This window comes from Sapajus apella, unplaced genomic scaffold (assembly GCF_009761245.1).
Source record: "Sapajus apella isolate SASKATOON/1434 unplaced genomic scaffold, GSC_monkey_1.0 scaffold31, whole genome shotgun sequence".
NCBI lineage: Eukaryota > Metazoa > Chordata > Mammalia > Primates > Cebidae > Sapajus > Sapajus apella.
The window spans coordinates 667,558-693,227 of record NW_022436971.1 but is presented as its reverse complement, the minus strand read 5'-3'; the positions used below and the strand labels follow the sequence as shown (position 1 = coordinate 693,227).

At 53.4% G+C, this 25,670-nt stretch overlaps 1 protein-coding gene across 9 annotated transcripts in view; it reads right to left on the bottom strand.

The window, feature by feature from the left end:
* Positions 1-25,670, bottom strand: part of DNMT3A (DNA methyltransferase 3 alpha) — a 120,551-nt gene that overhangs the window by 4,958 nt on the left and 89,923 nt on the right. For 5 of the 9 annotated variants that reach the window (XM_032293942.1, XM_032293941.1, XM_032293945.1 and 2 more), the window contains 15 exons: positions 11,671-11,886; positions 11,221-11,379; positions 10,680-10,787; positions 10,269-10,425; positions 9,806-9,955; positions 9,665-9,709; positions 8,905-8,984; positions 8,197-8,309; positions 7,690-7,873; positions 7,442-7,526; positions 5,153-5,298; positions 4,021-4,111; positions 3,684-3,832; positions 2,515-2,600; positions 370-439 (listed from right to left, as the gene is read on the bottom strand). In XM_032293942.1, coding sequence (XP_032149833.1) covers positions 370-439; positions 2,515-2,600; positions 3,684-3,832; positions 4,021-4,111; positions 5,153-5,298; positions 7,442-7,526; positions 7,690-7,873; positions 8,197-8,309; positions 8,905-8,984; positions 9,665-9,709; positions 9,806-9,955; positions 10,269-10,425; positions 10,680-10,787; positions 11,221-11,379; positions 11,671-11,886 — 1,839 coding nt within the window. Of the gene's footprint in view, positions 1-369; positions 440-2,514; positions 2,601-3,683; positions 3,833-4,020; positions 4,112-5,152; positions 5,299-7,441; positions 7,527-7,689; positions 7,874-8,196; positions 8,310-8,904; positions 8,985-9,664; positions 9,710-9,805; positions 9,956-10,268; positions 10,426-10,679; positions 10,788-11,220; positions 11,380-11,670; positions 11,887-13,075; positions 13,183-15,350; positions 15,566-15,632; positions 15,738-25,670 lie in introns of those variants that run through there. The other 4 variants (XM_032293947.1, XM_032293950.1, XM_032293948.1 and 1 more) reach the window with 4 other exon arrangements.

Here is a 25,670-nt window from a genome sequence, read left to right as displayed (position 1 = left end):
CAGGAGATTCCAGCTCCAGAGAGAAATGGAGCTTCCATATCATGGGAGCCTGCTCTGATTTCAAGGCTTTTGCAATAGGTTTTGGCCAAAAAATTAAGAAATGAAAAACCACAGCAAGTCCAGGTCTTAGTAGACTCCTCAGTGTCTACCGGTGTGGTGGGCGACACTCACCAGGGAGGAAGGGCTGAAGGCCAGCAGCCCCGGGCCCTCCTCTGGCTGCCCCGCTGCATGTCCCTGCACTAGCTCCTAAATTGCATTCTCCACACTAGCTGGAGGTGCAGGCGGGACATGGCCTTGGCCACCGCTCCACTTCTTCCTGCCCTTCCTTCTCCCTGCCCCCCAGCAGAGGTCCTGGACGCTGGAGCTGACCTTGGCTATCCTTCCATGCTCCAGACACTCCTGCAGCTCCAGCTTATCATTCACAGTGGATGCCAACGGCCTAGGAGGCAGAAGAGAGACGGTAACAACAGAAACCTGGAGGACAGCGGGAAGGCCCCCAGCCACATGGCTCCCTCCCCCCCCAGCAGCCACTAATTCACAGGGTAAAGCGCCCTTCTCCAAATCATGTACACACATCGTAACCCTCTTCAAACTTCCCATAAATACACCAACACACACTGCAGCCATCCACAAACACAACTCCGCCAAGCATTCATCCGTAGAGGTAAATTCGAAAGTGGTCTCAAACTACGAATAGGCAGATAACACCCAGCAGAAGGAGGAAAAAACCACAGCTATCTTTACATCAGTTAGTCTAAAATACACTGAGCTTCAAGCGTCCTATTGCAAGGTAAGCTTTGGGGGTGACAATGTTCTGAATCTTGATTTGTGGTGATTGTTACATGGGTGTGTCCACTGGATGAGATTCATTAAGCCACAAGTCTTAAACGTACAGTTTTAAAAGACTTAAATTCTGGGCCGGGCACAGTGGCTCAAGCCTGTAATCCCAGCCCTTTGGGAGGCCAAGGCAGGCGATCACCTGAGGTCAGGAGTTCAAGACCATCCTCGCCAACATGGTGAAACCCCAGCTCTACTAACAATACAAAAATTAGCCAGGTGTGGTGGCAGGTGCCTGTAATCCCAGCTATTCAGGAGGCTGAGGCAGGAGAATCACTTGAACCTGGGAGGCAGAGGCTGCAGTGAGCCAAGATCATGCCTTTGCACTCCAGCCTGGGTGACAGAGCAAGACTCCGTCTCAAAAAAATACTTAAATTCTGCAGTTCCCTGAAGACCAAAATTCTGACATTAAACACATCACTTCTAAGGGTGCAGGCTGTCCCCTTCATGCTGACCTCTTCTGACAGGTAAGGGTATTTAAGGAAGGTTTCCCTGAGCACTGGCTCCAGGAATTCAGTGAGGGAACCATGGGGGCCAGCAGTCAAGTCAGGCACTCAACAGATGACCCAACTGTTTATGCGTGCACCGTCCAGTCAGCCCTGCATGCGGGACCTCTGCTCCTCCTAGAAGCTCAGAGTTCAATATTTTAGTAATGAAAGAAGCAGGCGAGAAATCCCCTAGGACCAAGGTCTGTCAGGAGACACCAAGTGGCTCTATGAAAATACTGAGCCACATTAGCCCATCTATTTCCAATACACACATGCATCTCGGGAACTCTCAGGGGACAGTTTCAGGTCAGCTGCCCCAATGCCCCATCTCCTTCCCCTCAACAAATCCTTGACAGCAACTTTACCAAACACGTATGAGATGGGAAAGGTCTTACAACCTCATGGGAATAGCAAGGAGGGAGACTATTTGACTGAGGCCAGGTGAAATGATGTCTCCTAGTTATACCAAGTAGCAGACCAAGGAGGTTTATCACCCATGAATCAGAACACTCTGGAAAACACTTCCCTCCACAATGGACAGGGACTGAGTGGCTCTCAGTGTGCTTCTGAATTGCCAACTCTGGACAATTTCTTTTGCCTCAAAAGCCTTTTTATAATGCCAGTTTTACACCTGAGAAATTAATTTTCTTCGCTTTTGGATAGTAAAATCTTTATCTGTGTAACCTAACTGAAGAAAATATCTCAAAGAAAGGACCTGAAGCCAACCAAGTGTGTGATTAGGAAAATTAAGCAGAACCCTGAATTCATATGTAGCCGTCGCGAGATTCCCTCTCTTGGAACAGGCTATGGCCATGACTCCCTTTCCCAGTCCTAAGGCCATGCTCCATGGCTTTGCCTCAGGAGAATCTAAGCACCAGAGGGCTCGGGACACATCACCAATGTCAGAAAACCAACCACCTAGCTCGGCAGCACACGTATCTTTCGTATAAAGAGAGTACTTTTAAAAGTCCTGCTTTAAGACCACTAGTTGTTGGTTTCAGACAAGTATTTTCCATACCCTGACTCCTCTTATTCCTCAAGGAAAAGGAAATAAACAACCCGGCAGAGCAGCTAGCCATTTGGCAGAGGCTGGCCGGAGAGGGCCCGGCTCAGGGACCCCCCCCAACCGTGGGCCATCCCATCTGCAGTCCCAGCCCACAGCCCCCCAGGCCCGGGAGCTCTCACCAACCTGTTCATACCGGGAAGGTTACCCCAGAAGTAGCGGGCCCTGTGTGCAGCTGACACTTCTTTGGCATCAATCATCACAGGGTTGGACTACAAAACAGGAGATGGTTTGAAGATAAGCCAAGGAGGAAGACGAAACAGCGCCAGCATGCTGTGGTGTTGAGCCTGAAAGCCTCAAAGGCTCTTACTTCTCTCTCAGGAGCCACTCACTGGGCTAGCCTGCAGCCTCCAGGAGAAGCTGGAATTTCACCTAGCCACATTCTACATGCTGTCACCGAACATTCTAGGTCAGCATTGTCCAAATGAACTTCTTCGATGGTGGGGATGTCCTCTATTTACACTGTTCAATTCAGTGGCCACTAGCCCACTAGTACAGGTGGCTATTTTGTACCTAAAATGAGGCCAGTGTGATTGAAGAGCTGAATGGTTAATGTTAATATAAATAGCCACATGTGGCTGGTGGCTACCATACTGGACAGTGTGGCTCCAGACTACCCAGAGGCTGGGAAAACCCAGGCTCCAGCGAGTGTGGGTGGGTTTACCATGAGCCCCGATTATAACTCAGACACAGGCCTGCTCTCACTTACAGCCAGAACACCAGCTCATGGTGTGACCCACCCCCAAGACTCGGGAGCACAAGTGTGCTCACGCTCCCAGACGGGCCATCCTAAGCATGCCTCTGGCAGCAGAAGCTCTCTGTGCATGGCTCAGACTTGGCTCAGGGTTAAACTGGGACTCACATGAGGAAGAATGAAAACTCAGCTAAGTCCTGCTTGCTTCTCAGGTGCCATGTCATGGTACCAGGGAGTGAGGACAGGCCTTGCTTGCTCAGGGAAAACTGATTTTTGTCCTCTCAAAGGTCCTAGTGTGAACGGACACCACACAGAATGCCCATCCCCAGAAGTCAGGTACCCCACCCAATTCGGTGAAAGGTCTTTCAACCCTGCAGGTCTATACCCACCTCTTAGGGTGAGACCACTGGTTCTTTCTGAGGTGGGCCTCTAACTCTGCTTCCTCCCTTTCAATCCGAAAGCCTGGGGCTTCCCAAACAGGCCCCTTGCAAAGCAGAAGTCATCAGTCCCCAGCTCCACAATGCAGATAAGACAGGGATGGAGCAGCAGGCCAAGGTAGAAGCCATTAGTGAGCTGGCCAAACCAAGGTTGCTGGCTATACCTCGAGAAATCGCGAGATGTCCCTCTTGTCACTAACGCCCATGGCCACCACATTCTCAAAGAGCCAGAAGAAGGGGCGGTCATCTCCCTCCTTGGGCCGCGCATCATGCAGGAGGCGGTAGAACTCAAAGAAGAGCCGGCCAGTGCCCTCTGAGAGGTCGGAAGAGAAAGCCATCAGCTGGGGCTGCCTGCACAGACAGTGGTGTGGCTTGGGCATGGGGCGGGCACGGGAAGACAGGGTCATCGGGAATAGCTGTCCCAGGGCAGAAATATCCAAGGAGGAAAAACTATGTGCGGAAGCACCAGCTGAGAAGGTGGAGGGGAAGGATGGTACCTACCGTAGAGGCCCTTGCGAGCAGGGTTGACAATGGAGAGGTCATTGCAGGGACTGCCCCCAATCACAAGATCGAATGGGCCCCACTCCTGGATCTGGGAGGATAAAGGCAACGTGATGGGCCTGCTGTCCAGGGACAGAGGCAGACAGGAAGAAAGAGAAATGATCTGTGAACTTGGCAAAGAAGTCCTCTGACCCGAAAGAGAGGAGACCTGGCTGCTCTGCAGGCTCACGACCCTAACTGCAGCCATGGGTTGAGTCCTAAACAAGAAGGGGACCAGATGGATCATCTCTCAGGCCAGTGGGGAAACCAGCATGCCCCAGGCAGGCAGCACAGCCGCCCAATGGGAAGACGACCCAAGTGGACGGCTGAGTCTGAAGGTACCCGGCGCGCTGAGTGTCTTAGGCAGGGTGTCTGGGCCATGTGAATGCCCTCCAAATGCCCTTCAGGACTCCAGAAGGCCTGTAGTCATGCTCAAGAGAAGACCCTGCCAAAGCCTCCCAGATATAAAGGCTGGTAAAGCTATTTGCCAAAAGCACTGGGAAGGCAGGAACCTCTCTCTAATCCAAAGAGCTCTACTTATAAAGGGCCCAGAAACCAGCCCAGGGAGGAGCCAGAGCCCAAGTAGGCAAGGCCTCAAATAGCTTTTTTTTTCTTTTTTAAAGAGACAGAGTCTTGCTCTGCTGCCCAGGCTACAGTGTGGTGGTGTGATGCTAGCTTACTGCAGTCTTGACCTCTTGTGCTCAAGTAATCCTCCCGGCTCAGCCTCCCAAGGAGCTGGAACTACAGGGTCGTCCCACCACGCCTGGCTCATTTTTTAATTTTTTGCAGAGAGAGGGTCTCGCTATGTTGCTTAGGCTGGTCTTAAACCCCTGGCCACAAGGGATTCTCCCACCTTGGCCTCCTGAAGTGCTGGCATTATAGGCAGGAGCCACCATGCCTAGCCCAAACCTCCATTTCAATTTGCCCTTTACCCTCTCAAGACAGAGGACAAATGGAAGATAAGGAGAAAAAGAGGCTGGGGCAAAGGGTTAAGAGGAAGAGAGCAAACAAAATGAAAGGAGGCCACGGCTGCCTCTAGGGGCCGAGTGTGCGGGGAGGGGAAGACAGGCTGCGCCCCACAGCACGGACATACATGCTTCTGTGTGACGCTGCGGACGTCCCCGACGTACATGATCTTCCCCTGGTGCCGCACCATGCCCACCGTGATGGAGTCCTCACACACCTCCGAGGCAATGTAGCGGTCCACCTGAATGCCCAAGTCCTTCAGCACCAGGAGCCCTGTGCCAGCCGGCAGACAGCACTGTTACTCGGAGCCATCTCCCTGGCACCCTGGTCCTGGCAGGTGAGCCTGCTGGCCAACAGGACCTGTGGGGTCAGCTGCAGGCCCAAGTCCTATCTTTTCCCTGAAGATGCCTTAAACCTTTCTGGATCCAACTGGGGTATCCATAGTAAGGACATCGAGGCTCTGTCTCACGCCTCTCTTGGCCTATGTGGAAGGCAGTCAAAGCTACGGAAAACTGACCCGAGTACATGGTTCCAGGATCTAGGAAGAATCACATGACTTTTTGGGGGCCTTTTACTGTCCTCCATATACAGCTTGGTCCTTCCACACCCTCTTATCATCTCCTGCTACAATTCTACCCCACCCTTCAAGACTCAACCGAATGCTCCCTGCTCCACAAAGATTTCATCAATGCCCACCCACCCTGGACTCACCACGCCATCTGCTATGAGTCCCCAGCTCTGTGCATCCCTGCCTCCCCATCAGAGTGGCTTCCATTCCTCACTCAGTCCTCTCATGAGTTGCAAAGACTCTTCCAGAGGGAGGAGGCCTCCTCCCTGTGTTTTCCCCCCAGCTAACCACACTGATTTCCTTACCACGATCCCTCCCCCTCCAGAAATGCTGGCCAAACTGAGGCAAGGAAACAATCGGAGCAGACACTGAGAGGACCTCAGGAGAAACAGGGTGCGGCACTGTTTCTGCTGCTCCCAACACATCCCCCCACCAAGGAGCTTTTAAAGCCTCCTGGAGTGTGACATGATTTAAGAAGGTCTCAAGGTTCCAGCCTGGGAAACAAAAAGCTATAAATGAACTTTTCTAGGTTTAGAGAAGAGCAGCATGGAGCTGAGAACAGAAGACAAACATCTGGCCCAGGAAGGCACCCCTACCCTACCCTCTAGCCAGGGTCCCTGGGTTGAGACCACCTATCTTCCCTCTGGCCAAACAAAGACACAAATTCTAAGAAGAGCTGGGGAAACCCGTGGCTGGGGGGCAGGGCAGAGGGCTGGATGTGTCTTCACAACCACCTAGGATGCTTTTTGCAGTATCCAGAGCCACATAAAGTAGACAATGCCTGTAGGGTGACCCAGCATCTCCTAAAGGTTTTCCTAAGGAGGGAATGGTTGAAGTATACAAAGTTATTATATCAGGATGCTTGTCACAACACTGCTTATAATAATAAAAAAAAATAGTAAATGACCTAATAGGAGTTCATTAAATAAATCATGACACTTTGACTCAAGGGAGCCCTATGCAGCACTTACAAATAAAGAATGTAGCTTTAGCTGGGCACGGTGGCTCACGTCTGTAATCCCAGCACTTTGGGAGGCTGAGGCAGGTGGATCACCTGAGGTCAGGGTTTGAGACCAGCCTGGCTAACATGGTGAAATCCCGTCTCTACTAAAAAATACTAAAATTAGCCGGGGGTGGTGGTACGTGCCTATAATCCCAGTGCCTTGGGAGGCTGAGGCAGGAGAATTGCTTGAACCCAGGAGGTGGAGGTTGCAGTGAGTGGAGATTGCACCACTGCACTCCAGCCTGGGTGACAGAGCGAGACTCTGTCTCAAAAAGAAAAAAAAATAAAGAATGTAGCTTTATATTGTTTGCCATGAAAAAGCAGTCATAATAAATGCAAAGCAAGTTACAAAACCATGTGCATTCACCATCCACTTAATTTATCTATCTATGGATGTATGGTTACATAAACACACGCACAGAAAAAAGTCCAAAAAGGATGCCAAAATATTAATAAAAGGATAACGGGTGATTTAAATAGCCTTCTTTAGATCTTGTGTATAATCAAAACACAATAGAACTGTATATGTTTGTCTTGTTGAGTCTGTCCTTCGAGGCTCTGTGAAATCTCTGTGAATCCGACTAATGATCACTCCATCCTCTGCTGCTGAGTCTTCACCATTAAGGGAAGTGTCCAGCACACAGGCTGTTTTCCCACCTAGTCCACCTTTTTATTTTTGGTCAAATCTAATTCCATGGACTGCATACGTTTTCACTTCACACACGTTTCCTCTTTGGGGTGATATTTTAACAGCTATGAAGCTAACCGTCATTTCGTTTTGCCCCACACACGGCTCCCCAATCCTGGCACAAGGCAGCCAGCATCTCTTGGGCCTGAGCCCTCACCTGTAGCAATTCCGTCAAAGAGAGACAGCACCCGGATGGGCTTCCTCTTCTCAGCTGGGACAGGTGGGTAAACCTTTGGAGGGTCCTAAGCAGTGAGCACAACAGGTCAGGGGCACGCCCAGCCGTGTCCCACACTCCCACCCAGCGCTGACCCTCCAGCCAGGCTCCTAGACCTGCACACCCTGTGTGAAGCTCAGGCCCCACAACCAAGGCTCAGCCTAGGGAGCTCGAGACCGCCCAGCACTCACAAATTCCTGGTCGTGGTTATTAGCGAAGAACATCTGGAGCCGGGAGGGCCAGTCGTCTCGCCGCCGGAGCAGCCCGTAGGTGCCCTTGTGCCCACACATGTAGCAGTTCCAGGGGTCTTCCTTAATGGCTGCCTGGGCAGCCCCCGGCCCCACCAAGAGGTCCACACATTCCACGCAAAAGCACCTGGAAGGAAACCCAGTAGCAGAGGGGACTCTCAGCCCTGGTCCAGGGAAGCCAAGGTCTGCTACCTGGAATGGAAAGACTGGGTCCAGAGCATGGCTAGGGGGTTGGGGATAGGGGCTGAGGGTCTGTGGGGAAGGGAGGGGAGGGAAGCAGAGCCAGTGGAAGGAGGCCAGCATGGCTGGGGTTGGGGGTCTATGGGGGGAGCGATGAGGGAGCCGGGTGGAAGGAGGGGAGAGAAGGGGGGTAGGGGGGAGGGGAGAGAAGGGGGGCAGGGGGGAGGGGAGAGAAGGGAGGAGTGGCGAGGGGAGGGAGGGCAGCCTCACCTGCAGCAATTGTTGTTCCCACACATGAGCACCTCTCGGCCCCCGCAGCAGATGGTGCAGTAGGACTGATAGCCGTCGTCGTCATACTGGTATGCACACTCTAGAAAGCAGTTCTAGACAGCAGCGGGGAGGGTCAGAAACCACCAGGGCGGGTCCCAGGACGGCCAGGACCAAGGCAGGCTCTGAGCCCAGCCTTGCAGAACCTGACTCAGCCCTAGAGACAAGACCCACCACCTCCTTAACCAGGGTCAGCCCCAGCTGCAGATCTGGGAAGGGGAAACCAGGTCTGCCCGTGTGCCGCCATGGACAGAACCAAACAGCCTGAGATCAAGGCCAGGCAGGGGGCTGCAACACCACCTTGGGCCTTCCTGTAGCTCTGGGCTTTTCTGCTGGGCTCCTGAGGGCATGGCAACCCTGCTACGCTCAGCCTGAGCAGGTCTCCGCCGCTCTGCCCCATCCCCACATCTGGGGACTAAAATGGGGCTTAAGAGACAAGAATCTTTCAGAGGAGAAAAATGAGAGCAAGTGAAAAGCCTGAAGCTCAAGGGCCCATGTCACCAGGACTCTGCTTCCAGAGGAAGCTCTGAAGTCTACATCCACGCATACCGGGTGTCATCCCCATACATGCCCAGAAGTGGTGGGTACAGTCAGCCAGGAGGCCGAAGGACCAGCCTCAATGGCACCTCTCCTGGACAGGGGTGCCCCTACCTTGCAGTTTTGGCACATTCCTCCAATGAAGAGGGGGTGTTCCAGGGTAACGTTGAGACTCCCACAGGAGATGCAGATGTCTGGAAAGCAGAGCGAGGGGATGGGGTGAGTCCACCCAAGGGCCTCTCCCTCCCCGGGCTGGAGCCCAGCACCAGACCAGCCACAAAAAAAGGGTGTGCCAGAGCGGCAGCCAGAAAAAGAGTCCAGGGTGTTCCATGGAAAAGGGAGGCACTGTGGCCCCAGTCTCAGAAGGCCACCACTTCACAGCACCAATGCCACCATCCGTGAACAGAGATGGAGTGACAGGAGGACAGAAACCTGCTCACGAGACACAGCCCTGTCTCCAGGCTACTCTGGAGGGATTCCGGGGCCATCCTCAAGTCCTGCCCCTGCCCCAATCCTCCCAGGCCCTGAGGGTCCTGAGCCAGCTCCACTAGCACCTGGCTGAGGGAGACAGACCAGGGATGACTATGGTGAGCAAAGGTGAAAGGCTGAAAGGTGACCAGCAGGCGAGTTACATCACATCCAAGAGGGGTGCCCTCCTCTGGTGACTGGGGAGTCCTAAACCCTGAAGACCAGCCCAGGCCATTGACAGGAGAGTAGGATTGGCACCAGGAAGATGGTGTGAGAAGCGGGGTGGAGGTGGTGTGACACGCAGGACACCGCCCCTGGTCCCTGTCATTCAAACCTTCCTAAGTGCCTACGCTACTCTGCCCCACGCCATACCAGGAGCACTGGAGTTTCCAGGCAACAAACTCACCCTCAATGTTCCGGCACTTCTGCCGCACCTCGTACACCAGCCGCTCTGCAAGGGGAAGAGAGCTGGCGTCAAGAGGCCGCCATGCCCGATCTTCGGATGCAGGCCTCCCGGTGCCTCCCTCTCCAGAAGCAGGCCAACTACCTCTTGTGCGCTCATCGATGATCTCCTTGACCTTGGGCTTCTCCGTTGTGCTCTTCCGGGGCTTTTTGGCTGGTGGAGGTGGTGCGTAGGCAGCTGCCTCAGGTTCCACCCACATGTCCGTGTACACTTCTTTGTAGGGATTCTTCTCCTCTGGAGCAGGAAAGCAGGGGCCAAGGTCAGTTACAGGCTGACAGGAAACCCCAGCCCCTACCCCACCCTCCTTATAGGGAGGTGTAGCCTGGTCTCCAACTTGTTCCCACCTCTCAACTTTCTGGTTCCAGCCAGCCAACGGCCAAGCAGGTCATTCGAGTCCTGCCCTGGGTCAATGGAGACCCTGGCCATTCCCACTGGGCCCCTCCGCGGAGGCCTTGGCCACCCTCCCTAAGCATGGCTGGCTTTCCCAGTCCTGCTGTGGATCTGCCTGGCGGGCAAGGGTGCCAGACGGCTAGGTGCCCACATTTACCTTCTGGTGGCTCCAGGCCCTTGGGACCAGAGGGCTGGAAGCCCCCCAGGGCCCATTCAATCATCTGCTTGTTCTGCACCTCCACGGCCTTGGCAGTGTCACTCTCGTCGCTGTCGTGGCACACTGGGAACAGCTTCCCCGCACGGCTGCTGGCCACCTGGAGATCAACACGCCAGGGATGGGGGTGTCAGGACAGGCTGGAGGGCAGATGAGTAGGGCTTAAGGCCAGACTCTGAGTAGTGAGGGTGGCACGGGCAAGGCAGGGGGAACTGCTAAGGAGGAAGAAGAAGGGCACATAAGTGGCAACTGAGGTGGGAAGGAGTCACTGCCTCCTGGCCCGACCTGCACTCTGACTTCCAGGCCTTCTAGTGCTCTAGGCACCTCCTCCGAGCTCCCAGCAGGGACACTCACCTGCAGGACCTCATAGATTGCTTTGCGATACATGGGCTGCTTGTTGTACGTGGCCTGGTGGAACGCACTGCAAAACGAGCTCAGCGGCATCAGCTTCTCAACACACACCTGCGGGGACAAGCCAGGCCTTGTTTGCTGCTGCTTCCACTTGCAAGCACCCACCCGTGCCTCGCAACTGGCAGCGGCTGGAAGCACTGAGAGTCAGTCTCAGCCCTGGAGGGGACCAGATGCAGTGACAAACAACAACCCGACACAAAGAGAGGAGTCCAGACCAAGAGTAGGGAAGTACCTGAGCGCAGGTGGAAAGGAATTCTAGTGAATATGTTCCTGGAAGGCTAAAACTGGGCCGGCATCCTAGCTCTCTGAGCCACAGGTGCAACCTAATTAACCCTAAGGCTTCTTCCAGCCACCACAGGCAGCGTGGGGATGAGTAGAACCCACTTCCATCACCCCGATTCCAGACTGCCCCCAGCCGAAACCACAGGCTCTGGGATCAAGAACGATCCCCCCACCCCAGGCTACTGCCAAACCCACAACTCACCACTGAGAACTTGCCGTCTCCGAACCACATGACCCAGCGGGTGCCTTCAGCTGCTCGGCTCCGGCCCGTCATCCACCAAGACACAATGCGGCCTGGCCACCAGGAGAAGCCCCGCAGTTTCCCCCACACCAGCTCCCCAATGCCAAAGCCCCGGCCGTCCTGGAGCCCCAAGGAGCAGAAATCATTACACAGTGGTCACGAGGCCCTGCCACCCTGATCCCCCCATGGCAACCCCAGCCCTGGGCATCTGGGGGGCAGGACAGCCAGGAGGGAGCTCCATCTGAATGAGGCAAGACAGAGCAAAATCGGGGAGACGAAGAGGCCCGGGGTCAGGTGGAGAGAGCGAGCGGCCCGTGGGAGATGGAGAGAGGAGAGCAGGACGGGAGGAGCTGGCAGTGGAAGGCCCCCGGAAAGAGCTGGCCACGGCTGGTGAAGAAGCAAGCCGCTCACCTCGTACTCCGGCTCATCATCGCCTGCTTTGGTGGCATTCTTGTCCCCAGCATCGGCCCCCACGGGCTCTGGTGTGGTGGCCACAGTGGGGGATGCGGGGTCAGTGGGCTGCTGCACAGCAGGAGGGCTGGCCTCCTCCACCTTCTGAGACTCCCCGGAACCCTGGTTTTCTTCCACAGCATTCATTACTGCAATAACCTTGGCTTTCTTCTCAGCCTGGGGAAACAAAAAGCAAGTCACCTTGACCTCTCCAGGAATTGGCAAGGCCACCTGACACTCAAGGGAACCTTCTCAACAAGTGTGTCAAAACCTGGGACAGTGACAGAAGGTCAAGGGCTGGAGAGAGCCAACCAACTGCCTTGCCATGAAAACTGGAAAGACCTGAAGTAGAGAGGTAAACTCAAATCACGAAATTCCAGCCTTCTTTTCTGCCTTTTAGGAAAGCTTCCTCCCCAATCTAATATTCCTCAACCTCATCAGCATATCAGTTGCCCACCCTATGATATAGAAATGTTAATTCTTTTTCTTTTTTGAGGCGGAGTCTCACTCTGTTGCCAAGGCTGGAGTGCACTGGTGTGATCTCAGCTCACTGCAACCTCCACCTCCCAGGTTCAAGTGATTCTCCTGTCTCAGCCTCCTGAGCAGTTGGGATTACAGTCATGTACAACCACACCCAGCTAATTTTTGTGTTTTTAGTAGAGACGGGGTTTCACCATGTTGGTCAGGGTGGTCTCAAACTCCTTACCTCAGGTGATTCCCTGCCTCGGCCTCCCAAAGTGCTGGGATTATAGGCGCGAGTCATTGCCTGGCCTATGGAAATGTTAATTCTATCCAAATATTAATCAGGCACTATTGTTTAGGCACAGATATTGGTTCCACCTTCTCCTATCTTACTTCTTAAGACTAGGATCTTCAGCCAGGCATGTGCCTGTAATCTCAGTTACTGAGCAGGGAGGATCACTTGAGCCCAGATGTTCAAGACCAGCTTGGGCAACATAGCAAGACCCTGTCACCAAAAATTTAAAAAGCAGAGGGGACCCTCTCTTCTTCTCCAAAACTTCCCTGGGAAATCAATCCCTCCTATTCCTGATTTCCAGGCCACAATTCTAGTTCTGTGATGTCTGCTGACAATGAAGTCACTGCTCTGGGTTTAAAGAGCCCATCTCCCCCAGCACATGCTCAAACACCATAGGAAGCTCCCCCAAGAGCCTGCCTGTTCCCATGCTCAGATGCCATGCTGGAGTTCTTATGGATCACACCCAGAATGTATTGTTACCAGATTCAACCCCTTCTGTGTGCACCCTTCAGATCCATAAATACATGTATTCATTCAGTTATTTACTGAGCAGGCACTATAGACCAGGCGTGCTCTCTGCCATCCCACCAACAAATTAATAATCCAAACCCCAGTTATTCTCCCATTGCACAGCCTCCATCCTTTCACCGCATCACACTCGTCTTTCAGGCTACGATCCACGCGCCCATTCCTTCTCACAACCCGCTCCAGGATCCCTACAAAGGAGAATGAAATCCTTGATACTTAGCGGAGAACCATTAGCCTTTTACTGAATCTAGGAGACACGGCCCTCTGACTTCGAGGCTCCACACCCATTTCCACCATACTAGATTCAGATGGGGGAAAAACCCCATTTTCTACATGCCTTTCAAAGGCACTTCCCCCAGGGGCCTAGAGCTTCGAATGCAAACCCAGCCTCAAGGGCAAAGAGGATGGGGAAGCACCGTGGAGTATGAGGAAGAGCTCTAATCTCAAGTCAGAGCCTCACAACCAGCAGCTGACTCTGGAGCAGTCCTTTCGGGTAGGAGATGCTCCAATCTAAAAAGGCACTTGAACAGGAGGATTTCGGGCAAGCTTTCCTGCCCTGTTTAAGAATCTGGTGTACATATGGACCAGTGATTCCAAGGATTCTCCCAAAGCTTGTCAATGGACCCCTAGATCCAAGAATTCCAGGTTAAGAACCTTTGTTTGAAGCTCAATGGTCTAAGGTATTATCTTACAGATTCATTTAATTTCATTGAGTCTTCAAGTCTTTGCCTCCAAGCCACAGACCAATTCTGTTTCTTATGGTGATTCTGAAAACACTGAAGATGTTACTCCTAGTTCTTCCTCTGACTCAACAAATTCTAAAACAGGATAATGCATCCTTTGCCCCCAACCCCCAAACAGCTGGGAAAATGAGCTCATGGATGGTGGAATGAGCTCAGGGATCGGACTGCGGGGGTGGAAGAATGCGGAGTAATTGCTCATCGCTCCCTAGTCCCACTCTCACCTGGCCAGGACTCTGCCCTCCCCTTCCTACTATCAATTAGCCATCACCTCCTCTCCCAGGAGAAGATGCACTGAAGTGTAGACCCCCTACGGGGGAGGGCGCCTCCCTGCCTGGGATCCTCAGCTGCCTCAGTTGCCCTCACAGAGGAGCCCACACCCCGCTGCTGCTCCTCACCCACCACTCCTTCTCAAGCTTCAGGCATGGGTGGCTGACCTAGGGTGGTGCCTTGGATGATCGAAAGACCCTGTTTCCAGAGGTGATGAGGCCCCTGAGCCAGTACAAGGTCTGCAAGGGGCAGGGGGTGGGAAGCGGAAAGGACCCGCTATCACTTCCACGGCAGAGGCAGCAGCAGCAGCGGGTGGGCCGGGCTCCTCCCCTGGCTCCCCAGGTCTAGGAGTCGTGCCTGACACCACCCTCAGCACTCCCCCACGGCCCCTTTGTCTCTCTTCTCAGCCCCTTCACAGCGAGTTCCTGAACATTCTTCTTCCCCCACAACTTCCCCCAGCTTGTCAGCTGCTGCGCTGCGAGCTGTTCAGCATCCCCAGCCCACTTGGTGCAGAACACGCGCCCAGCCCGGTGAGGGCGGCGGAGGAGGAAGGGGCCTCCGTCGGGACTGGGGCAGTGGGGTTAGGGAAGGAAGAAGGGGGTGGGTTAGCAGCGGGAGGCCTGACGAAAGGAGAAGAAGGGGCAGACGGAGCTGGGTGGGGGAAGGGCATCATTAGAATAGGCCTGTCTGGGGCACTGGGAAAGCACCCCCTTTCCTCCTGCACTCCTACCTTCCTCCCCGGCAAACAGTAAGATAAACAGGGGTGAACTCGAGGCTCTCCCATTTGGGCTGCAGGCTGCTCACCCCCAGGAGGGCAGAGAGGCCAGGTGGCATTCAAGAGAGACACCACACCATTTCCCCACTCCCCGCTGGCTCACGGAAGCCACTGGGCCTGGAGTCCCTCCAGCCTGGGAAATCCACCGGGAACTCCGGTGACTACAGTCCCATCTCCTCAGGCAGCTGTGCCGCTTCCCCCTCCCCCTCCCCCGGCGACTGCAGCGCTTCCCATTCCAAAGGTCAGAGGTCTGCGCGCCACCGCCTCCAAGCCCACGCGGCCTTGCGCTACCCTGGTGTCACAGGCCGGTCCCCTGTCAGGGTCGTACTGTGCCCTCCCACCCCCCACCACTTCTTTTTGGCGCCCTGCCCTGAGGCTTCCAGGAACTCGCAGGAGAGGAAGCTGTCCCTCTCCAGAGGCCGCGAGCTGGCAGGGCCCTGAGGACAGCGTGGTCTCCAGCCAGGAAGCAGGTCAACAGGGAAGTGCCAGGCACCCATCTGCCAGCGCAGCTGAAGCTGCCTCCAACCCAGCTCCTGGGCCACCAGCTCCGCATGCCCCAGCTTGCAGTTACCACGTCCCGGGCTCCTGGCCGGCTGCGCTTCCTGTCCCCCCAGGGCGCCAAGTGCCACTGGAGCCCACCAGGAGTGGGGCCTTGGGGCTCGTGGGCAGGGAGGCGGCGGCCCAGCACTAAGTCAGCATCTCCAGAACTCAGGCCGGGCCGGGACGCCGCAGCTGCTGCGGGCCGGGGAGGCATACTTGACTCTTTTCGAACCCGGAGGGCTGCGGAGATCCTCCCACCGGCCCTGCCGCCTCCCCGCCCCCGGTCTCCCCGGGGCTCCGTCCAGGAACCTACCCATAAGGCCAGGTGCAGCCCCTCTGCGGTAGCGCTCAGGTGTGAGCCCCGGCCCTGAAGCTCTGAAGTAGCTGCCCGTCTGGGGGGAGGGGAAGGGGGCGATGGGGCTGGGGGCGGAGGGGGCCACTGTGAGGGGAGGGGGGCGGCGGGGGGGAGGGAGGGAACATTTTCTTTGTCTAGGACTCCAGGTCACGTGGGCCCCGCTGGAGGGCCTGGTTGGCTGCGAGCGGCCCGGGGAGGGGGGCCGGCGCTCCGACGCTGGCGCTGGGCCAACCCCTCTCCTCCGGTCCGAGGGGCGCGGGGCCGGGGGGCGAGGCCGTTCCCCGCCCGTTCCCAGGGCCCGCCCAGGCCGGGCGGCATGGAGCGCCCCGCCTCCGGGAAGGCCGCCCGGCCCCTCCCCCAGCTCTGGAAGAGATTAGCGCGGGGCCGGGGGCCCGGGAGGGGAGTGAAGGGGCTTCTCCCCAGCCTCCTGCCCGGAGGGAGCCGGGGGTCCGGGCGAAAGCAAGCCGTAGCTTTCGGACGGCCTCGGAGAGCCGGGAGAAAGTTGTGAAAAGTGAGTTTCTCAGAAGCACACCAAAAAAAAAAAAAAAAAAAGAAAAAAAGAAAAAGCTTACAGATAGATAGGAGGCCCAGGAAGCTGCAGGAAAACTCAGCACACAGACGGAGAGTGACAGCAGGCGCGCGCAGACATTGGGAGCGTTCCAGATCGGGGAGTGTTTGGGGGGGCTCCCGCCTCCACACTACAGGTGAATGGCGGGGGGAACTCAAAAAGCGCGGCGTGAGGCGGTCAGGCTTCGAGTCCCAGGGCCCCACCGTCACTCCGGGCCTTCCCTGGATTTCTCATTTTCCGATTTGCAAGGTTGGTCGGGGCAAGGGCGCTCCTTCAGAAGTTCAGCAATTCCTTCATTCCCAGGCTCAAACATCTGCAGATCAAGAAGACCTGACTCCTCTCCTGGGGCCTCCAGGTGCGGCCTCCAGGTGCAGCCTCCTCCATTCAAGCTCCCTCCTCCTGAACAAAGGCACCTACCCCCAAGGCAGTCGCAGTCTTTACCCTCAGCCCTCTATTTACATTGGTTGTAGCATCAGATAAAGAAATAGACCCTGTTGGCTCTGCCCTCAGGGGCTGAAGACTTCACTAGACTTGCAGAGATATGAAAGGATCACTGTAAAACAAACATATGTAAAGGTAACTATGTCACAAATACCAAGCAGAAAAAATGGGCGGCATGGACGACAAAAGAGGTTAGAGGTGAGTTCCAGGTGAGCTGACTGGGTCTGGAGGCTGGATCGGACTTGGGATGAGGTGAGATGGATGGGATAAACAAGAGCTGCCAGGCTGGGGAGGGAGGAGACCCTCGCCCACCTCCACCCTCCCAGTACACGACATGGCAAAGGTAACAGCAAGCCTTCAGGTGCATCCGTGGGTATATTCTGTAGCAGGGAAGAATAACAGCAGGTTTTCCGATAAGATGAATGGGTATTTTGGAAAGATCAGCCTGGTTTCAATTGGCAAGATGAATTAGAAGGAAGAAGCAAGGAACTGAAGGGAAATGCTCCCAACAGCAGAGGGCTCTTTGGGCAGCGACACTTGTTAAAAGATCTGGACTTGGCTGGGCACGGTGGCTCACACTTGTTATCCCAGCACTTTGGGAGGCCAAGGCAGGAGGATCACAAGGTCAGGAGTTTGAGACCAGCCTGACCAACATGGCGAAACTCCTTCTCTACTAAAAATACAAAAATTAGCCGGCCGCGGTGGCTCAAGCCTGTAATCTCAGCTACTCAGGAGGCTAATGCAGAAGAATTGCTTGAACCCAGGAGGCAGAGGTTTCAGTAAGCCAAGATCATGCCACTGCACTCCACCCTGGGCAACAGAGCAAGACTCCATTTCAAAAAAAAAAAGAAGAACTGGACTTGAGTTTTGTTTCCACCACCATGACCTTAAACAAGTCACTTAACCCCCAAGAAATCTGTTGTCTCATCTGTAAAACAGGAGTGATGACATCAGCCCTCTTGGGCCATGGAATGCCAGCATCTCCTAAAGACAGTGAGACAATTCCCTAGGTGCCTGGCTCCCAGCCACAGTCACCTGGGACATACAGGTGCTGGTATAATGAAGTCATGAGATGTGTAGTGAGGGAGCCTCCCCCCCGACCCAGGGCCATCAGAGCAAGCAACCCCTGAAGAGCAAGGACCCCAAACCAGAGAGCCTTCTACCTAGAAGACTTGGGGGGATTCAGATTGCCCCCAACCCTGAGACCCAGAATCCATACAGTTAGGAAAAGAAGCTCTTCTAAAAACAAGCAAACAAAAACACAGGCTCTCTTCTGTTCCAACCCACCTTTCAACCCAACTAAGTTATCAGCCTGGTATGCATCTGCAGGGGCTCCCCAGGCAGAAGTGAGAAGCCCGGAATTTGTCCATCTTGCCTGCTCCCAACCTCTAGGGAATGCGATATGACTTGCTTAGCTGCTTCTCTCACTGATACCTCCTCTGCATACATGCCCGGTCAACGGTCAACGGGACTGAGAACTCACCTCAGGTCTCCTCTCAAAAGAAGTTTCTGGGCTGGGCGTGGTGGCTCAAGCCTGTAATCCCAGCACTTTGGGAGGCCGAGGCGGGCGGATCACCTGAGGTTGGGAGTTCAAGATTAGCCTGACCAACATGGAGAAACCCCGTCTCTACTAAAGCTACAAAAATTAGCACATGCCTGTAATCCCAGCTACTTGGGAGACTAAGGAAGGAGAATCACTTGAACCTGGAAGTTGGAAGTTGCAGTGAGCCAAGATCACGCCATTGCACTCCAGCCTGGGCAACAAGAGCGAAACTCCATCTCAAAAAAAAAAAAGGAGTTTCTGGTTCTGGCTTGGTGGCCTTTTTCAGACACTGTCTCATGTACGCTACCCCCTCCTCCCTTATAACATGGCTAAACCCCTTAGACTCCACACTCTGGTCTTGGGACACATACTATAATGATGTGTATGCAGCAAGGACTGAAACTGTCACTTTATCTTGGCCGACATATTAAGCTATTCCCTGTAGCCATCAAAATTCGTATTCTCATCTTTTAATGTTAAAGTCAAATCTTACCTCTTCCACACAGCTTTCCAACAAGCAAAAGGAAGCCTAGGCTCAAAGGTGTCCCCCTACCAACCTAGAGCATCTTCCCTCTGCTGTAACTATGCAGATGGGAAACACTGCCTTTTCTAGACCCTAAGTCACTTAAACAGAGATGTGTCTTCTTTGTAGTCAATGGACAGAGTCAGACCCCAAAGCAGAAGAGACCCCAAGATCTAGGGCAGGGGTGATTTTAGTAAAAGGAAAAATCCCATTACTAAAATAGGGCAATCTTCAAGGATCCTCAGGTCACACATGCTCTTCAGCTTCCAAAGTAAACCTCCCTGGTAGTTTACCAGATAGGTCTTTTGATTGAGATAAAGATAGCCAACCTCAAATAGCAGTATCATGTAAAATAAGCCATGTTCTTGGATTTGTTATTAAAGTATGTCGAAAGGAGGAACTCCTGGATGAAAAGAAAATGTGCTGGATGTCAAGAGCCTAAAAGAGGTGCTGGAAAGGAAGTATTCAGTGTGGTCCAACAGAGAGTGACCTGAGAGCGAGGGCACAGTTCCTGTTTGGCGGGCAGACGACAGTGATCCCATAGGCCACCAATGCCCGATGAAAAGACCCCTAAAGGACACCTCTCTGCCCTGATCCTGTATTCATCAAGCAAACTTCTAATTCTAATTACATTTTCCTATGACTCTGATACCAGCAAGTTTACAGAAAACAGCAGGACAAGAATTACCATGGGCGTGGCGAGGACACGGTCTGTTATCGGTAAATCTAACATTCCGGGCTGTCTTTGAACCTCTCCTGGGTCTTTGAAGAGTCATGATCATAAGTGTGTTAATGTGACTTTCCAGCCTCAAAGAACTGAGACGAGACACTAGGCCATCATGATACCTCACGAAAGAGCAGCAGTGCCCAGAGCTCATGCCCAACGTTTTAACTCAAACTTCAGTGCTCCGTGGCATGCTCTGTCATAAAATCCAGTTCTGGCAGGATGAGGGTAGATTATGTTGCTGCCATCCCACAAGACATTTACCATATGAGTCTCTTTACTCTAAATCAGAGAAGCTTTGGCCCCTATAAAGCCATCTGCAAAGCAACACATGGGAAGTCACTTTCTGTTTTCCACCCAACATGTATTCCCATCAACCCCAACACCAGGGGAGACCTGATCCAGACAAAAAGAAAGGTGAAGATGGATGTCTGTTCTGAACCCGTCCTTCTCCCACCTACAGCTCAAAAGCCTCAATGCCAATCAGTCAACACTCTGCATGACATTCTAGGCCCCCACGAATCTGGAGGCCTCTGTGTGATAGCACGAAGCCCACGCTTTGCCCGCCCACTTGCTATTCCACATGCTGTTCCTTCTTCCTGGTAGGCTCCTCCCCTTCAACTTTCACCACTAAAACCCTGCATATCCTTCTACACCAGTCCGCCAGTGACCTCCCCATGAACGTTTCTCTAGCCCTACACTGTCCAGGACGGTAGTTAGTTGCTGCATGTGGCTATCTGAATTCAATACAAATTAAAATTGAGCTCCTCAGTCACACTGGCCATATTTCAAGTGTCCAAGAGCCACATGTGGCTGGGGACTACTGAACTGGATGGCACAGATTTTAGAACATTGCCATCATCCCAGAAAGTTCTTTTGACAGTGCTGCCCTGGCCCCTCGCCTTTATCCTCTCCTACTGTCCCTTATCTTCAACCCCGTCCCCACCACACTCCCTAGCATTTTGTAAGCCTCCGTTAGGACCTGTCAGTCTTTGCCTGTGCGAAGGTGATTGTGTACTCATCTTTCTCCTTTGTAAGATTAAATATTCCTAGAGGGCAGGGACTGGATCTTGTTCACCTTTGAATGGAAGCAGTGTGAGCTAGAGCACCTTGCCCTTATATAAGAGAGGATTAAAACTGTTTGCCGAACTGAATGCAGTGTCATCTCAGGAGCCTTATCCCAAATCCATTGCCCAAGTTCCAAGTTGGAGAGCAGATCCATTTCATAGCAGAAATTCTCATTGTTGCTAAGAGGTCCCAGTCTAGGGCTCCCAAAAGAGGCCAGGAATCTTTGTTTTTCTATTCCCTTGCTATCCATATGGAGGTTGCAAGCAAATGACCAGGACTGGGCTGCTGGCAGTGAAGCTAAAAATAGCCATGGAGCCAATAGCATGGAGTTCGCAGGACTTGTTGCTAAGGAGACCAGTCGCAGAGAGAGCAACTAAGCACGGGGAAGGTGTCAAATGTGCACCCAGAGAGCAGAGGGGTCCAAAGGCTCGCACCTAGCGATGTTCTGCCTTCTGGCAGCTCCTGGCTGATGCTCTAAGTGGGGCAAATGTTCCTCCTGTCCCTCAGTAACCCATCTCCATGGAAACCACCAGGACTGGGGTAAAGTACCAGCCCCTGGAAGGGAGGCCTCTGCCTGGAGCTTGTTGTTATGGCAACATCCCCCCTTCCTGTCATTCTCCCTCTCCTGGCTTCTCTGGAGGGAGAGAGGTGGGAGTCTGGTCTTGGCTTAGCTGGCATGACCAGGAAACACCCGCTTCCTGACAGGACTAGCCTGTAAGGGGCTCTCCAGAAGCTCCTGGAAGCCTGGAGAAGTCAGTCAATCCTCAGCACAGGGCAGAGCTTCCTTTTCTTTTCACGAGGACCTTGCAGATCATCTCGCCAAGAGAACCCTAGACTCCCTTTGGTTTAATTGCATCTGGATCACCCAAGGAGGGCTTTAAAAATACAGATTCTTGGGCTTTACCTACAGATTCTGGCTTTACCTTTACCCAGGCTTAGGGTGGGGCCCAGGAATCTATTAAAACCTCCCTGGGTAATTCTAATAATAGCCAGGTGTGGAAACATTGATGGCCTTTAAAGTCTCTTACAAATGAGAAGACTGAGGCCGAGAGAGGACCGAGCCCACCTGAAGGGTCAGAGCCATTCATTCAAGAGGAAGTGGTCTGGAGAGAGGAGGGGAGCAGGAGATGAAGGTCAGCTCCCTCAGGGCATGCGTCCTGGGTGAGCCCCTCCTCTGGGCCTTTCTGGCCTGCTCGCAGTTAAAGCACAACCTGCTGCTGTCTGATGCAGGACTGAGATTTCAAACCAAAGCCCCTGACAAGCTGCCCCCTGTGGCAGAATGTGGCAGGTAGGGGGCTAGGAGTCTGCTTCTCAGAGTGAACAGAATAATGGTAGCCCAGGCAGATGATGTGGGCTGAAAGAGAAATATATCCTCCTGAAGAAAAGCAAAAGGGTCACCATGGCAACTGCAGTGAGCCGCCTGGTTGGGCTCTATGCCATCACCCCAAACCTGGGCCCTGCAGCAGAACCTCCTCCCTGAGTCTGGGGAGAAGAGTGGCATTTGGGCAAACGCTCTGGGGCAGGGGCACCTCCCAACCCTTGAACTGATCAGTCTAGTTTTAGAACCTGTAAGGGAACTGTGCTTTATCCTGGGAGCCTGCCTGAAGCTCACTTAAACCCTGGCTCGGTCAGCTCTCAGCACCTGCAGTAGGTAGGCTGGGGGAAGGGAACCAAAGAGGTGCAAGTGCTAGCAGATGCCATGGGCCTTGAGTCTTCGGTCACAGCTTAATTGTGTGCCCAAGACCCACCACACATGAAACCACAGCCCTCATTCAAGACAGCATGCAATTAGATGGTAAATTATGTGGTAGGGATGCTTTCTCTACATGTGCCGAAGGAAATCAGAGGCGGCTGGGATCAGTGAAGGCAGGAAGGCTCAAGGGAAGATGAAAGAGCGGAAACTAGGAATGGGCACAACCTCCCAGGTTTTTCAGACAGGAGCAGCCAGATCTGGGGGGCATCTGCAACTGCATGAGCTTCCTGGCAGATGAAGGGCAAAAATGAAAAGCACAAGCACAGCCTGATGGTGTCTGTTAGGGAGGGGGAGCGGTAAGGGGTTTTCTGTACTGACACTCTAGATGAATTATTCTAAATCAAGAGAGTAAGACGCAGGGTGGGGAGCCCACCTACTGTAAAGGCAGTCCTTCCCTCTTGCTGACCCCCTCACCTCCCCTTCTCTCCCCATGTCCATCCCAGAGCCTCTGGCTCCCTCATTCTCTCCCAGCCAACCCTACACTTCGCTAATGGTGTATGCTGGGAAGTGCCAGCCCACCGGATGCACCACCAGGTTCTGTAGCTTTGGTGGCTGACTTCCCTTTCCCTATAGCTCTGGGTCTGTCCCATAAGGGGAAGGCTTCTCCACAAACCCAACTCTTCCTTCCTGGTCACTTCCACCCCCTATCCTGGAACTGCTGGGTCTGCACAGCTCTACTAGTGACTGAGCCTAGGGCCAGGGAGCAGAGATGCCATGGCAAGGGTGGGAAGGTGGCAGTGCCCCTTACCAGGAAATTCAACTGGGAGGAAATGCCAGACCTTTTCCCTGAACAGGGGCATTTTACAGCTGATGACAAGACCTCAAATAACCCCTAGCTTCTTTGGGTCTTGGTTTCCTTACTAGCCTAATGGAATCACACATATCTGCTAAATATTACAGATAAGATCAAAGGAAACCAGGAGGGACTCGTATTTGAGAGGTAGAAGGGACTTCATAGCAAGTTTGCTTTAGGGACGTGTTGATGCTGTCACTTTGCTTTAGAAATTGGACCCTGGAGAGAAGTGTTAAATTTATACCAAGGAGGGTATGGGCCAAAAGGAACCTGGTAAACCTTAACAGTCTGGCCTGTTTTCCCCACCCTCCCCCCACCCCTTTTCCAGGATCCAGGGGTCAAAGGGAGGGGCCTAAGGGAGCCACATTCAGATTCAGGCATGCAGACCCTCTCAAGTTTCAGGGTCCAAAGAGAAGACTCCAGAGGAACCCAGCAGATAGGCTTGGCGGTAACTATTGCTTAAAACAGCGGGAACCCTGCCATCTCCATCCGAAAGGAAACATTTAAATTCCTGTACCAAGTCCTTTCCGGTCATCCCCCCCAACCCTGTTTGGAAACTGTTCCCTAGGTCTGCTCGCCTTAGAGTCCGTACTCCTTCCTTAGCTTGTTATTCAAGATGAGACTGGCAACCCAGGCCATCTCAATCAGCCAGAGAGCTCAGGAAGCCACCTGTGCTGGGCACATCACTAAATTCCGATGTGATTAACCTGGTCCAGATAGTCATGTTTAAACAAAATGCGCAGAGAGACCCTTCGCCAATGCAGGTGACACAATAAATGCATCTACCGATACATCTCTGTGGGAATCTCTCTGTGCCAGATTTGGTTTCTTCCTTTTTTTTTTAAGATGGAGCCTCACTCTATCGCCAGGGCTGGAGTGCAGCGGTGCGATCTCGGCTCACTGCAACCTCTGCCGCCCAGTTTCAGACAATTCTCCTGCCTCAGCCCCCCGAGTAGCTGGGATTACAGGTGCCTGCCACCATACCTGGCTAATTTTTATATTTTTAGTAGAGATGGGGTTTCACCATGTTGGCCAGGCTGGTCTTGAACTTCTGACCTCATTATCCACTCACCTTGGCTTCCCAAAATGCTGGGATTACAGGTGTGAGCCACCTCGCCCCGCCTGAGATTTGGTTTCCTTCTAATCATCTGAAGCTTGGTGGTTTTCAAACTGTAGTAAGCCCCAGAATCACCTCGGGGGCTGGCTAGAAAATCAGACCCACAAGTACTGCCCCAGAGCTTCTGCCCCAGGAGGTTCTGAATGGAGCCCAGGAGTGTGCCTTTTTAATGCACTGGCCAGGTGGTTCTGGTGGAGTAACAATCCCACCCTTTGAGAAACACTGAAGTCTTAAGAGCATCTTTGGTATATGTAAGCAAGCTCACTCAATTTTTGTTTTTTGCCCCACAAAGCTGCCTTTCCAACAGCATCTAGCGTCAAATATACAGGAGGCTGAGCTGTTATTCCGCTTTTTGTTCAACCCATCTGAGTTGCAAGTGAAAACAATATTTTTACTGCCCACCATTCATGGACTAAAGAGGAATGAGTGGACTAAAGAGGACTAAAGAGCTGTGGCATCTGTAAAGTTGCTATTGAAGAATGGCAAGTCAGAAAAATGGTAAAATTCACACCCACACACTTGCACGCACACACTCACCAAATGCAGTTGGCCTAGGAGGGAGTGCAGACTGAGGGTGAAGGATGCGGGGTGGCCACAGGGATTTCAGGGAAGTTAGAAAGGGCTCCACAGAGGGCATAGTGGTGCGTGCCTGTGATCCCAGCTACTTGGGAAGTCGAGGTGGGAGGCTCACTTGAGCCCAGGAGTTGGAGGCGGCAGTGAGCTATGATCAGAGCATGTCACTGCACTCTAGCCTGGGCGACAGAGCGAGACCCTGTCTCAAAAATTAACATAGGCCTGGTGTGACGGCTCATGACTGTAATCCCAGTACTTTGGAAGGTCGAGATGGGCAGATCACTTGTGGTCAGGAGTTTGAAAACAGCCTGGCCAACATGGTGAAAACTCGTCTCCAGTAAAAATACAAAAATTAGCCAGAGGTGGTGGCGCACACCTATAATCCCAGCTACTTGAGAGGCTTAGGTAGGAGGATTGCTTGAACCTGGGAGGCGGAGGTTGGGAGGTTAAAATGAGCTGAGATCACACCTCTGCATTCCAGCCTGGGCGAGAGAGCAAGACTCCGTCTTAAAAAGACAAAACAAACCTGTCCCCATGAGCACCAATTTGCTGGCTTCTCGAAAGCAGCATATTCAAACACTAACCTTAAAAATCCACCCCTTCTGCCGGGCGCGGTGGCTCAAGCCTGTAATCCCAGCACTTTGGGAGGCCGAGGCGGGTGGATCACGAGGTCAAGAGATCGAGACCATCCTGGTCAATATGGTGAAACCCTGTCTCTACTAAAAATACAAAACATTAGCTGGGCATGGTGGCGCGTGCCTGTAATCCCAGCTACTCAGGAGGTTGAGGCAGGAGAATTGCCTGAACCCAGGAGACGGAGGTTGCGGTGAGCCGAGATCGCGCCATAGCACTCCAGCCTGGGTAACAAGAGCGAAACTCCATCTCAAAAAAAA